The sequence below is a fragment of the Crocodylus porosus genome, unplaced genomic scaffold (genome assembly GCF_001723895.1).
Source record: "Crocodylus porosus isolate Cpor-Errol unplaced genomic scaffold, CroPor_comp1, whole genome shotgun sequence".
Classification (NCBI taxonomy): Eukaryota; Metazoa; Chordata; order Crocodylia; family Crocodylidae; genus Crocodylus; species Crocodylus porosus.
In genome coordinates this window covers 37,503,414-37,519,011 of record NW_017728912.1, presented here as the reverse complement: position 1 = coordinate 37,519,011, position 15,598 = coordinate 37,503,414, and the positions used below count along the sequence as shown (strand labels likewise).

Genomic DNA, 15,598 nt, shown 5'->3' with positions numbered 1-15,598 from the left:
GCACATTGGTGTGTCACAGCAAAAGCTGTGCTAATACACTAATGCCCAGTAGAATTAGTTCACTGCACATTCACATTACCAAAGAGGTATGCACTGGTGCTACTGTTCAGTAGCATTGGTTATGGTGCATTCAGTTAGCACCTGTTATTACAGCTACTAAACTTAATGCACAGTAACTATGGCACATTAATGCACGTGTACATGTGCCTACTTTGTAGGTATCTGTGTCAGTGTGGGAAGAAATGAAAAGCCAGAAAACATGGTAGCACAACCCAGGCAGGAAGCCAAAGAGTGCTTCTTCTGAGGCAGAGTACTGGCTGGAAAGACAGTCTTGGAAATTATTGGCAAGGAGACTGCCTCCTTCTGTTTGTTTGTACTATATTGAGCAGGACTTTTTGAATAACTTGGGGCACACCTATACTTTCATGGGGTTTCAACTTGTGTACAGTTTGGATAGTTAGTACTGTTTTCTATGTGAGTGGGTAACCTCGACAAGACATTACAGTCCAGGAGGATTATTGGATCGAGTGCATTTTGCTTTTCATACACACAATGGAGAATTAATCCTACCCATATCCACAACAGGTACATCCCCACGAGTGAACACATGCAGTTTGTGGCACTGCAAAACCACCTGCAGTGCCACAAATTGCATGTACTGCATATGCACGTTTGCCACAATGCTAATTAGCATCACAGCATTTTTTTGACAAAAAACACTCTCCTCCCCCCTCCTTCCCTAACAAACAGACCCTCCCATTGCCTCCTTCCCCAACAGAGCCCCTCCACCGCCGACCACTCAACATTTAAACACCCTCTTTCCTGTGCAACTACTTACAAGTGAAGTCCTGTGATTGTATGCATGCCCTCCTGATATGGGTGGCCATGGGGTGGGGGCGCCTAAGGGACAGAGCCTGGGGACAGATAGCTAGCACCTGACCTTTACCTGTTCCCCTGTGGGTGTACATGTTGTGGCAAGCCCTGCATGTAGGAGGCTCTCCCAGGGGCAACAGTGGCAGCTGGTCCCCCGGCACAGGGAGCTCCCCTTCTGGTAGCCAGTATCCAGGGCCAGCATGCAGTCCTGACCCCACTGCAGGCAGCTCCAGTTCTGCACCTGGGTGGAGCCACTGAGCTACAGGCCTGGGACCAGGCAGGGGACCTGGGGTGGGGACTGGGGCACTGGCTGTGGGGATAGCACTGGACCTCTACCCAGGCCCATGGTGGGGGCCTGCTACTGGGCAGTGGGTGGCTGCCAGGGGGCAGGCAGGGCTCAGGTCAGGGGAAGGGCAGCAGGCAGAACAAAGGTGACTGCCAGGGACAGGACAGCATCCAGCACCTGGCAATCATCCTCTGTGGCCTCTACTGCCCTGGCCATAACTGTGCTGTGCTCCCACAGGGCCTCCACTTGCTCATGCCCCAAGGCTAGGAGCTGTGGCCACAACCAGTTGTGCTGGCACTTCCACATCTGGCCTGACAGCTCCTTGTAGACATGGGTGTTGGAGCACCTGCCCTGTATGAACTGGCACTGCACCTCCACCTCACCCCACAGTGCCAAAAGGTCACCAGTCTCCACCTGCAGCCAGTTGGGGCCCCAGGTGGTGGGATGTGGCATCGGCAAAGATGAGACCATTAGGTCTCCTGCACCAGCTCTTCAGGCCTCCTTGCCATGTGCTTCTGGGCCTGGGCAGCTGCCTTCAGCATTCAGCACCCAGCACAGGGGCATGGTGTAGGACTTGCAGCCATGCAGCAAGGCAATGCCCCACAGCACCTGCAGGCTCTGGGCAGGTTGTTGGGGGTGGGCTGTGGGCAGCTGGAGCTCACCCTGGTAGCCAAGAGCTGCCTACAAGTATGCCTGGGTGCTGACAGGCCTGGCAGACGCCTGGAGCAGCCTACAGGACTGGATGGCACAGGCCTGGCAGCTATGTGGCACTGCAGTGCCAGGCTGTGGCACTGGGATACAGGCAGGCTGGTGCAGCTGACCTGCGGCCTGCCCAGGGAGACACAGTGGCCTGGTTTGGCCTTAGGCTGCCTGCCTGTGTCCGAGGGCTCTGAGCGCCTGCAGGTTTTTAAGAGCCTGGGGATGGAGCTGGGACAGAGTTGAGCCATCCCTGGGGCAGGAGAGGCTCCCAGCCCTGGAGCTATGGGCCTAGTCTCAGGCAGGTACCCTAGTGGTAGCACTGACCAGGAGCAAATTTGCTCCCAATTGGCATCCACATGTGCATTATTGTAGAGTAATTACTTGCAAGTAAATGAGTGTTGTCATTTACTGAGCAGTAAGCATGTGCACGTGTAGCTGCGTACACTTACTGCAAAGCAAGCTACGCTGCTGCGCAGTAAAGTGTCTCATGTAGACATGCCCCTATTAATAAAATATCCTCCTGCTTCTAAAATCTTGTAAAATACAAATGGAAAGTATTATAAACTTACTTATTTGGCACAATGTTTTATTAGTTGCCTTGGTTTACCATATTTTTTATATAATATGGGTGCATCTACACATGAAATTAGGGAAACAAAACAAACTCTGGTGCTGTATGAGCCAGGTCAAACTGCTCCCAGGTGCAGCATCTACATGTGGATCCAGGGCAGCAGCAATTTGAGCCAAGAGAGAGCAGGCCCAGTCTTGCAGGGAGCACAGTGAGGGTCAATCCAGGGCTCCAGATGGCAGCATCAGGTAGTCGAGGGATTGGCTGGGGCACAAGGGTGGTGAACCTGAGGTGCTACATGGCTAGGTGGCAGACAGGAGTTTAGCCGCCACCCAGTCATCATCTACATGTGTGTTTCAGCTCAGTTAATTACTCTACCGCAACTATACTATCTTATAATGAAGTGAATTAGTATACTGCACCTTAATACTGGTGCACGTGTATATGGGTATATGGGGATACTTTACTGAAGAGTAAATTAGTCTACTTCCCAGAAAACACATTTGTAGATACACCCTGATGTTAGCAGAAATTTTTATTTATGAATTTTCACTTATGTACCAATATGCATATTTAAAGAAAATATCAGGTATATGCTTATGTTTATATTTTAAAATAGTTATCAGAAGAAAAAATAGTACAGAAACAGTTTCTGAAGTATTTTTATTTTATAAAGTACAATTTTGTTGAATGGAAGAAAAATTAAGCTTTTCCATCTTTTTTTATGCAAGCAAGCTACAATCTACCGGAAAACATCAATGGCTCTTTAATAAAGTAAACGAAATAAAAACTCAACTGAGATACATGGCATGTCTACATGAGCTGCCACGTTGCAGGAGTAACAAGCTACAGTGAAGTAGCTTGTTGCTACAGTGATGTAGCATCAGTGGGCATGAACTATGATGCCACTGCTACTGCACAGTAGCTCATTGCTATTTCCTGTAGGGGCAGAAACGACTTGTGCAGCACCAGGATTGTGCAGTACCAGAGGTTAATGCACAGTCATTTAGTAGTTGCTAAAGCAAGTACTAAATGACTGTGCAGTAACAACTGTACAGTAGGGTGCATGCTTAGACGCGCCCACAGAGATGTAAACATTGGCCCAGTCTGACTTCCTTTGGCTGAAGCTGGAATAAGCCCTGAATGTTAGTAATGCACAAACTCATAATCAAAATGGCTCATTACTGGTATTTATTGGTATCCTAATTTTGCTTTTACGCTGCACTGAAAAAAAAAACAATCATGAACATTTTTATTCCCTCTCTTAACCCAGACAACATATCCTATTTTCTCAGGTTTACCTTTTTAAACCAATGTCTTTCAAATATGCTCCTCTCTAATGTGACAATTAAAGTTATCAACAAGAATCTCACAGGAGCAGGACTGGGATTTACATCAGGGACTGAGAACATAAACCTGTTTTCAGGAGGCAAGAGGGAGAGTAGTTCTGTTTTAATTCCTGTATTTCATTTCTGATAAAGTTTGTTCCTCTTTTTTATTATGTTATCAATAACACTTAGGAGAATAGTGTTATTATATACATATTTATATAGGGCCTGATTATCATAAATGGTTTATGCAGAGCCACTTTAAGGGATCAGGACATAATATACACCAAGCATGCTTAAAAAGAAACATACATTGCACTTTATTTTTATCAATACATTTGACTAAGATTCTGGATATTGAGAGAAATGTATACTGGCCTCAGTCTTAGTGCACATAGCTCCCACAGATTTCTGGGTGTATACTCAAGGTCAGAATCTGGCTCAGTATGTGTAAGCTTTTGTTTTTATTTTGTTAAACATACTCACTTAATGTAAGCCCTTTTCATTTCAGCACTACCAGCAAGTCAAATCTTAGATTCCAATCTCCCGTTCTTTGTGAATATAAAATTCTTGCTCACAGCAGCAGAAGTTTTGAATTTCTAAGGAATTCAAGTTAATTTTCAAAAGTGCATATGTGTTTTAGAAGTATAAGTCCCACATTCAAAAGTGAAATAGCCCTGAGAAGCCTAATTTCTACTGGATTTCAGTAAGATCTGAGCTCCTAATAAATGGAACCTAACCTCCAGTCACGTATGGCACTTTTACATACCGGGGATGGGGCCCAGCATTTAAAATAGAGTGGCTCTGAGAGCCACTCTAATTAAAGCACCATCCCATCTCCTATGTCAGCATCCCCATGCTTACAAATGGCAGCAGGGGTGCTTGAACTAAAGTTTGTTTGACAAGCTTTAGTTCAAGCGTGCCTGCCACCATTTTTAAGCATGGGGACGCTGATATACAAGACTCAGGAGGGCGTTGGAGCGTGGTAACTGCCAAGCTCCAGCAGACTCAATTAATCAAGTCTGCTCCAATGAGCTGGCATTCCAGCATGTTGGAGTAGCCTCCACGTTCATGTATCAGTGCCCATAGGTATTTTTTTAAATATTACTGTTAGTTCTTTATTTTAATGTAGATTTACCCACAGAACAATATAGGTGAAAGCTGTAGCTGTGATTTCTTTTACTCCCAATTCAGGAATAGGAAGTAACATAAGATATTGTAACATTTTGTACATAATCCCATTCCAATATTTCACATGAAAAAATAAATAAAATGTAGAAATAAATAATTTGTAGTAAAAATAAATGTTTTGCGTATCAATAAATAGAATGACTTTGATTTTTTTTAACGCAGCAGTTATTTTCTAGAGGATGAGTTTTTTAGCAACAAGGAGCGTGTTCTTCAGTAGCATTGCAACAGTCATGGGCCCTACTCCTCCTGGTACTGGAGTGATAAAGCCAGCTTTCTTCTTCACCTCTGACAAAAAAAAAGAAGAGAATGATTTTCTGTAAAATTAGTTACAAACTATAGTTTTTCGTTAAACAGCCCGAGATATACCTTGTATATAGGTAAGCTTGGCAGCCTTCAATTTTCTTTTTTTTTATAATTTCAACAGCTAAAATCAATGCTTATTTTTAAGCATTTTCTTGATTTTTATCAATTTAAACTTTCAGGGTTGCACAAAATTAGGGTGTGGGGGCAGACAAGGTAGTAATGACAGCATACTGCTAAACGCCTTATAAAATCACATCAAAATATATAAAAGTAAACTTCCATAAATTAATAAAGCATACCTGCTTTAAATCATTCTGTTCATTCATCACGAAAGAGCCAGGCAGGCAGGGACCAGAAGAGGAGGGCAGTGGCACTCCAGAACTCTGGAAACACATGGAGAGGAGGTGGTTGCCCAGCATGGGGCAGGAAGCAGCTCCCCACAGCTTCAGGCCCTGCCTGGTGCGAACCAGCGGAGGGGCAGCCTACCCCCTGATCATGGCCTCTTGCCCCTCTGGGCATCATGGGATCTTGGGGGCACCCCCGCACACCCTGCTCCAAGCACATGGGCTGGACTGGACAGAAGCTCTGGGAATGCTGGGAGAAGCAGTATAATCGAGGCAGGGCACATGGGGGTGCTCCTTGGGTTCAGATGCTACTTCCATGCTGCCCAGAGGGGTGGGAGGCTGTGGCCGTCAAGTGACTGGTCCGCCCCTCTACTGGTGCCTGCCAGACAGGGCTCACCCACAAAGGGACCACAGGGAATGGAGAGTTGCTTCCTGGTCCCAGGCTGGGTGGCTGTTGCCTCTCCCAGTGCTTCCAGAGCTCCTGCCTGGCCTGGCCCGGCCCAGCCACTGCATGATCAGGGCAGGGTCCAAACTCCTGGACCCCAATTACGAGCCCCAATTATGCAGGGGCCAGCCCAGGCTTGCTGGGAGTTTGGCTGGGACCTAGGCAGAGCAAGCGACTGGTGACACAAGGCTCCCAGCTGCCAATAGTGCTGTCCCTCCAACCTGCCCTCTGAGCACAGCCCCCAGATCCTGCAGCAGCTCCCCAGAGAAGTGTGCAGGCGGCTCAACGTGGGCTCCCCCTACTCCACCTGCAATGGCTGCCGTCTGTGTGCGTGTGTGTACATATGCAAACATGCATGCATGCTGTCCCAGTTTTTTTTTTAAAATCTCCTTTCTAGAACTTTCAGTGTTTACCAATGGAAATATTTTTCTGTCGGTCTGTGAGTGATGGGTCAAATCTATATTTATCAGTGTTTATCAATAACAATCAAATCCTGCCAAACCCATACACAGGGCATGATTTGACTGTCACTGGATGCATCTACACTAGAGTTTACTGCAGAGAAGACTAATTAGCTCTTCAGTAAATCTTGGCTTCTACATGTGTAGGGCTATTAGGCTGGAGTAACTAGTAAACTCCGCAGCAGGATAGTACTTATAAAAACAAATACTATCCTGCTGCAGAAGTTTTAACTCCAAAGCAGCACACATGTAAATGCTGACCCAGCTAGCTGGGGCACGAGAGTATTTCAGTACAGGGGATGCCTACCAGCCAGCCCCACAGTAAGCTACCCTCTTGCCCCAGCAAACCTCTCCACAGCACACTGAGCCAGGTCAGAGCAGTCCCAGGCTGGCAGGCTGACCCTCCCATGTCCCTTGCCAGCAAGAGCTGTTCTGACCCAGCTCGATGTTCTGCGATCCCAGCCACACATGTAAACGTGATGCTGGGAGCAATAAACTCTGGTACGGTAAGCACTGGAGTTTATTACAACACATTAATATGCACGTGTGGATGCTCACTGAGAGGCAGCCATCCTTGCAGTACCACCAACAGTTTCTCTCATGTAAGGGCCCCATCCTCTGCTGTGTCTATGTAGAGTGCCTATAAAGACTTAAGTCAAAGAAAATGCTACAAGTACATCAACAATCTAATAAAAAAATTGACAGGATAAACAAGGTTGGGGTGTGCCTAGATTACTCAGGGAGGAATACTAAAAACAAACATCCATGGCATTAAAACAAAATCCTTTAAAGGAGTCTAATGACATGGAAAACATGGTAAGCATCACATGTTAAACTTTTATACTATGAGATAAGATTTCTTGAGACAATGTGCTACTCATTTATCATTTTTTCATAAAATGTAACTGGAACTTCAGGTTAGCCACTTACAATGGAATTGTGTTTAACTGACTTAAAGCCCATCAAGTGAAAGAATGGGATCAATAAATTATCTGCTTTTGTGGTTATTTTGCCTGGCAAGTCTCTTGCTGCACTTCATTGATCAGATTAGGACAGGGTGCTTGGGATGTTTTTTCAATTGTATTCTTCGCTAAGCCCATGTTTCCTTAAGAGCTGATATTGCTAACTCAAGAATAATTTCCAGAAAAATCAAACCATGCTTGCTTCTACCAAATACATGAAAGGGAGAAAGTCAACTGAAATTGTGTCACTGAACCGGACTCCATACAATGTCTGAACTTTACATATGTTGGGGGGTAGGGGACAGGACTAACAAAAGCATTGCTTTTTACTGGACCAAACTCAAGCCAGGTGCAAGTAAGGATATCTCTACTTGAATCAATAATAGACCATTACATGAGATTCCTAGATATTGAGGGCTACAAGATGAGGCAATCAAAATGTGGAGAAAATAAAAATCACTTAACAATGTTCCAGATACATTTCTTTTAAATGTTCATGGTGACCCATTGGCAAGTAAGACAAGTGATCTTAGAAAAAAAAATTATCAAGAGAAAAAATGAAAAGCTAAATATTAATTAATGTGCTATTTAAAAAATTCTTTTGATCAAATGAAAGTTTTCTCTGCATACTGTTTCTTCAATTCACAGGGAAGGCCTGATTCTGCATCCACTAAAGTAAAAAACAAAGTTCCCATTAAGTTCAATCATGAAGGATCAACTAAGGAAAAATATATCAGTGGTAATGAAAACCAAAATAACTTTAAATTACTCAACATATGAATGTCACCAGTCATGTTATTAAAAGAACATAGAAAGATAAACTTGATTTAATTTAACAATCATTTTAGACATTAGAATGATAATATTTAGGTTTAGAATTAGACCATCTTAGAAACACAAATTATCTGGTGGCTTTTTAATAGTATTATAATTTGATTAATTTACAGAATTTGGTATGTATTATTTTATTTTCCCAGATAAATATCATAATTATTTAAAGGAACTGTGCCCATGTCTGATATTAGCACATATCAGGACTGTTATACTATTTCAGAAGTAACATGATATACATTAAAATAAAACACTATTTTAATAGAAACAAATTTGTTTCAAATCAGTAATATTTTAGAATTATTAAGTACATTCTTGGTCATATATTAATGACAAAGAGGTACAATCCACAACCTGAGGAAGTTCTTGAACAAAAGTCTAGCAATGTAAATCATGCAGAACATTCATTATTATACCGAATCTTTACGGAAATCTGCCTCAAAGTAGGACACAGGCTTCTTTTTATATTGGTTTACATATAATCATCAACATATAGTTTATTTGGAAAGTCCAAAGACTAGGTGCCTAAGTGTGCAAATAATATCCTGTAAACATAAGTGTGCATTTGCAAAATGGTAATTTGAGCCTGGTAAGTCCCTAGTCAGAGAAATAAAAATGAGCATGATGAATGCATATTTTTTTCAGACAAACTTAGATACTAGATTTATACATTTGGCTCTTAAAGTTCTAAACAGATTTGTATAGCATAAGAGTCCAACATACAGTTTGAGATAACATTTATATATGACAAACCTTACAGTATTGAACAAGGTATAGCACTGTCAATTACTTCAGGTTATTTCATTTCCACTTTTAGATTGTGTAGAAGCTTTCTCCTCTGAATGTCACTCCCCAAAGACTGCTGAAATACTGTCCTAAGCATTTGACAGCCTGGAAAACAGCCTTCAAACTGAGTGCCTAAGTGGGGTTAGTTATTATTTTGCAGCTTCTTCAAAGCCTTAAAGAACTTTCTTTGATTCTTCACAAGAAATGAAATGCAGGTAATTTCCTTGACAAACAGGTTAATCTGGTTTGGAAGTACTCTTTATTTCTAGGTTTCTCTACAAGTTAAACACTTCATATGCTCAATAGGGGCAATCCCTCATATTAAGGACATGTTTAAACTTGCAAGTTGTTGTGGGTCTTGTGAATTTATTTTAAATAATCAATAACAATTGTTGTCTAAGCAGTGTATCCACACCGCACTGCAATCAATCAATTGGCACCATCGTTCTTTATAGATGTTTCCATGAGTTTCGAGCTCAAAACAGTGAAATCAAAACAAAACAAAACAAAAGCCTTTGAAACAGCTTTGAAATGAAACAATGGCACTGGAAACGTTTCAAAAGTTTTGAAACATTTCAAGTTTCAAAGTCAGGCTTACTTGGCCTCAGCGCTGGTTCTAGCCAGCAGCACCAGCCTCCTGTCATCTGGCAGGCAGATAGGGGGCTCACCCATGCCCCCGGGAGGGCTGTGGGGGTTGTGTTGGATTCCTCATGGGGGTGTGGGCCCCTGATTTGCCTGCCAGATGACAGGAGGCTGCTACTGCTGGCTAGAGGCAGCACTGGGTGCAGCCCACACCCAGCACCAGGAAGATCGGTGTTGCCGCTGGCCCTAGCTGGCAGCAGCAACCTCCTGTCATCTGGCAGGCAGATTGGGGAGCCGCCTTTACCCCTGGGAGGAGTCAGCAGAGCCCTGCAGCCTTCCTGGGAGTGTGGGGGGCCCCCAATTGGCCTGCCGGATCACAGGAGGCTGTTTCTGCTGCCTGGGATGGCACTGGGTGCAGCCCGCACCCACCACCAGGAAGACTGGTGCTGCTGCTGGTGCCAGCTGGCAGCACCAACTTCCTCTCATCCAGCAGGCAGATTGGGGGCCTGCCCACACCCCTGGGAGGGCTGCAGGGGCTGTGCTAGACTCTATCCCAGGGGTGCGGGCCTCCATCTGCCTGCCAGATCACAGGAGGCTGGTGCTGTTAGCTGGGGCCTGCGGCAGCACCAATATTCCTGGTGCAGGTTGCAGAATAGCCTATGGGCAAAATGCCAAAAGAGCACCAAAACAGTGAAACAGTTTTGACGAAACAAAAAGGAACAGTGCTTTCAAAATGAAACAAATCTCGAAACAAAAAGCTGTTCCGTCAAAACAGAAGTCAAAGCGGAACAATGCTTTTTCGCACAGCCCTATAGTATTAATTTTTTTTTTAAACAAGTGCTTGGCAGAGAACCAGCATTCTGGGATTCTTTTTGCAGTGCATTATGAAGTACATAAAAGAAGGAACTGAAATTGTGGTATCTGAGATCACACCACATAATCCTCATGATTCCTTTGCACATTCCAGACATTTGAGTTTCCAAATATCTTAGCACCACCCAAATTAATATCAGTGAGTCTCTCACAGTGATTCACTAGGCCTTGCACCATGAGACAGCAGAAGTGCATCTTCTTGTTGGCAAAGTCTATGATCTAGAGCAGAATGCAAAGAATAGGTTGCCAAAAGTCTGTCTGTGAAAAGCCATCAGAGGCCTCTTTCGTATCGCCAAGTTTTGTGACACAGCAGAGCAAAATCTTCCTCATAGTACTGCAAACCTCAATGACAAGAGCCCCAGTAGCTGATCTGTGAACCCCAAACTGGTATTTACAGACAAATAGCAACTGCAGGTGGCAATGGCAACATCCTTTGCCATGCTGGCAGCAATTCTCTCATGCTAGTGTTCCTCAACTGAACTTCCAGGCTGAATTGCAAGCTTAGATTTCTAAGAAAGAACCTTTTCATCCTGAAATTCTGCCACTACTGTTTGCCATCCAAGTTCTGCATCATTCCATCCAGGGCTGACCCTAGGAGGGTGTGGGGCCCCCTTAAGAAAGCCAGGTGGCGCAGCCTGCAAAGTGGGATGGAGGTTGCAGCCCTGGCCCTGGCACTAAGGGTGCTACTACTGGTGCAGTCTACTCCAGGGGGCTGCCTGCAGCATGGGGCAGCCAAGGTAAGGGCCACACTGGGCAGGCCATGTTGGGTCAGAGATGCCCTTGTGGTAGCAGACCCCAAGCTGAGTCAAGTTGTGGTGCCTGGTAGCCTTGCAGGGACTCGGGGCCAGGCTGTGCCATAGGGCAGGTGCTAGGCAGTACTTCTGCCACAGCCCTCAGATGTCAAAGTGTAGGGCCCCCAAAACATGGGGACCAGGGCAGCTGCCATACCCTAGGGACAGCCTTGATTATGCCATCCCACCAGTTGCTGCTATTTGCTAGTTCCTGAATAAGTGCACGCCCAAGTGCTCCAATTAAATGCTCTGTAGAAATGACTGGTTGATTTCATTCTCCTCCTCTATTATTTGTATTGCTGTGTTATCTACAGCCCTGCTAAACCACTTAGTTGCATTTAGTTTAATGAAAGATATCACGTCTACCCAAATAAACTTGCCTGTCTATGTCCTTAGACCAACATGGCTACAATCAACAACCCTGTGAAACCACAGGGGTGGTCTGCCTCCATAATTCCAAATGCGTGCACATTGTCCTGGTCATATTAATGGCTGTCATGATTATGACACGTGGATCACTGTCTTTCCTAACACCTACCAGTTATCTGAAAATGGTACTGATCAATGTAAAGTAGGACAGAAGAGGAACTACGAAAGCTCATTAGCTTCATAATTTCATAGATGTAGGGTCAGAAGGGACCTAAGTAGATCATCAAGTCCGACCCCCCGCCCTGGGCAGGAACAAACTCATATGACCCCAGCTAGGTAATTATCAAGCCTCCTCTTAAAGACCCCCAAGGCAGAAGCCAGCATCACCTCCCTTGGAAGTTGGTTCCAGATCCTAGCCACCTTGACTGTGAAGTAGGGTCTTCTAATGTCCAGCCTGAACCTACTCTTAAACAATTTATGGCTGTTATTCCCTGTTACTCCAGGAGGTGCTCTGGGGAACATGGTCTCTCCCATTCCCCACTGGTCCCCTTTGGTAGACGGTCACCAGGTCCCCTCTCAGCCTTGTCTTGTGAAAGCTGAACAGGTTCAGGTCCCATAGCCTCTCCTCATAGCTTGATGGAGTCCCAGACTTCCTGTAGCTTCCAGTAGTTTCCCCACAATGTGCCAGGAGAAAAATTAGAGAACACAGAGTGGAATGGTAGATCACAGTACCATGGAATATCTACTCAGAACACTAAATATTAATCTGAACAAAGCACAAAGCTGTGTGGATACAATGATTAAAAGGAGAAGAACTTAAGAAGGCATAACTAAGTGATATGGATGCACTTCAGTTTGATACATTTCTATAACTACAATTAAAGCAAACAAACTAGTTTGGAACAAACTTCTCAAGACATACCTTCTAGAAAGAGTACATTTTAGGAGGGAAAAGGAGGTTTATATTCCTTGTTAACTTTGTGTGTGTTTAGTTTACCATATAATCTTATATTTCATATAGATAACACCATCTTCATATTTCTTATGAAGAGAGGCTGAGAGCCATGGGACTCTTCTGCCTGGAAAAGCGCAGGCTCAGGGATGACCTGGTGGCTGCCTGTAAGTACATAAGGGGTGTGCATCGGGATCTGGGGGAACGTCTGTTCACCAGAGCGCCCTGAGGGATAACAAGGACCAGCGGTCACAAACTCCTCCAAGGCTGTTTTAGGCTGGACATAAGGAAAAACTTCTTTACTGTCTGAGCCTCCAAGGCCTGGAATAGACTCCCTCCAGAAGTGGTGCAGACATCTAGTCTGGACTCATTCAAGAAATGTTTGGATGCTTATTTTGCTGGGATCGTTTGACCCTAGCTGACTTCCTAACCCTGGGGCAGGGGGCTGGGACTTGATGATCTTCAAGGTCCCTTCCAGCCCTAATGTCTATGAAATCTATAATCTAACCACCACTTGCTGTGGAAGGTGAGAGACATGAGTCATTCAATGAGAGACATAGGTCATTCCGTTTTTCTCACTGCTTTCCCTGGAGAAAACAAGTCTACAGATGTTCAGGATTTTTCTTCCAAAGGAAAAATACCCACTCCCAGAAAAAACAACTTAGGAGCAATCACAGTTAAATCACTCCTGTAGAATTTCTTTTGGGGAGACTGAATTTATGTATAACTTATCCTTCTGAGAGAAGCTGCAGCACCATTCTTCAATATCCTGGTGTGTTTTGCTCCTACCCACCTATCTCTCTCCCTGCAGAGACAGTGTGTCACTCAGGCTGGACTCTACCACTCCAGCTAAGGATGGAGCAGAATATGCCCCCTTCATAATTCCACAATGTGCTACAGGGAGACACTGGCTGACTGAACAATTTGGGGCAGCCAGTCAGGACAGCCCTGTGCACTACTGCCATCTGTCACCAGGCAGACTGAGGAAGACTGCAGAGCATGCTGAGATGTGTCAGGGCCCCCTGGCTGTGCAGCATCAGCACTGCAACCTCTCTGCTCTTCAGGGGCCCAGTATCTGAATGTCTGTTCAGGCATCTCTGTTTCTTTTCCTGAGAATTCTCCCAGGTCATTTGAACATTTGTATATAGTCATGGGCTCATCAGTGGATAGCATGTTCCACAGTTAAGAGCATCAAGCCACACAGGAAAGAGTGTGCAGATTTTAGCCAGTTTTTCAAAAGCCATTTTCAGAGACTTAACATATCTTCTTTACAAGCACTTTGCTGGTTGAGGCACACCAGTATTCTAGCGAAATACTCCTAGCATAGAACTACAGAAGAATAGGGCTGGAATGGACCTTAGGGGTGCATCCAGACAAGCATGTACATGTCTCTTGCAGCATCTTAAGCCCCTTTGACATGCTTCAAGAAGCGCATGTAATAATAAAAAAAATTCCCCGTGCTGCAAATTTATAGTGTGGGGGCAAAATTAGATACCTGGATATCCAGGGGACAAAAAATACCCTAGGGAAAAAAGTAGGGCAGGATATGGTCCCTGGGCAACCAAAGGCTCAGTCCTCCACAGAGACATTCCTGTTAATGCAGCCCAGTATGTTTGTGGCTATTTCTTTTCTTTTTTTGCAACAACAGCACACTGTTGGCTCATATTCAGCTTCTGCTTCACTGTAAACAGGGTGGCCATATTATTTTGAAGGAAATCTGAGATGGGGTAAATAAATCTGGGACAGTGGGCACCACACAGCCCCCCCCCCCCCAGCACCAGGCTCCCAAGAGGACTGATGGAGGAGAGGTGTGTACAGCACAGAGGCCTACAGCCAAGCTCCATTCCCCACACACAGAGGTCGAATCGAGTTGGGAGTGGCAGCTGCGCGGCACCTCCCAGACTGCCAGCCTGTGCTGCACAGCCACATAGCTCCTCTTCACTATCACAGACAGCCACCTGGGGCTGGCACATGCAGTCCAGGTATCAGCACTGGCTGCAGCAGCAGAGGATGAGGATGCCAACAGGAGGCAACCATCTCAGCTTGATCCACATAGGTGCCTGAGCCCCAGCCCTGGTCCACCCCATCCCAGCTGAACCCTGCCCCAGTCGGAGCAGTGCTCAGCCCACCCTACCCACTGCCCCAAACAGCTTCTAGCCCTTGCTCAGGAAGAGCTGGGTCAAGTACTTGCAGGTGGAGTGGTGCCACCAATCCAGGACTTTTGCTTCAATTTTAGACAACCAGCCAGTATGCTGGGATGGCCTGTGAAATCCAGGACTGTCTTGGCCAAACCAGGATATGTGGTTAACCTAACTATAAATCCCAGGTCTTTTGCAGTACTGCATGCCAACCAGTTATTTTATCCCAGCTCAAAATGTAGGACATTTCTCTTTGTCCTTATCGAATTTGATTTATTTAGGATTATTTTCTAGGCCAGTCTAAATCCTAATCTTATCCTCTAAAGCAGTGGGGACCAACCTTTTTGGCAGGCATGCTACAAATTAAGCTCCACACCCTCCCCAAGTGCCATCACCCCTGCCTGATGTGCTGCAATGTTTTCTGCTCTCTACCCTATCTTCCCTACCTGATCTGCTTCATTAATTTCTGCTCCCTGCCCTCTCCCTGATCTTCTGTGTGCCACACAAAGAGGCTACCTGTGCCGCTTATGACATGTGTGCTGCAGGTTGGACACAACTGCTCTAAAGTATCTGCAACTTTGCCCTGTGTGGTAATGCAGCTGACAATACAAAAGTGTCTTTGCATGAATAGCGCATTCTAGCCCCCCTCTACTACAAGTGAAATCAGCTATTACAGCAAAAAAAATGCAGTTTGCTGAATACAACATTGGCACTATTAGCTTTTGCCAGTGCAGCTATATTGGTCAAAAAAATCACAGCTCACAGCACCTGCCTAACACAGCTATGCCAACAAAAAAATTGGGGTCTGACATTTCA

General features: G+C 45.1%; 1 protein-coding gene across 1 annotated transcript in view; it reads right to left on the bottom strand.

Moving 5' to 3' along the window:
- Nucleotides 1-4,828: 4,828 nt before the first annotated feature.
- The window catches only part of MTHFD2L (methylenetetrahydrofolate dehydrogenase (NADP+ dependent) 2-like), a 60,637-nt gene continuing 49,867 nt past the window's right edge, over nucleotides 4,829-15,598 (bottom strand). The window contains exon 8 of the mRNA XM_019534294.1: nucleotides 4,829-5,230. Within this exon, the coding sequence (XP_019389839.1) occupies nucleotides 5,118-5,230 (113 nt within the window). The 3' untranslated portion in view covers nucleotides 4,829-5,117. The remainder of the gene's footprint in view (nucleotides 5,231-15,598) is intronic.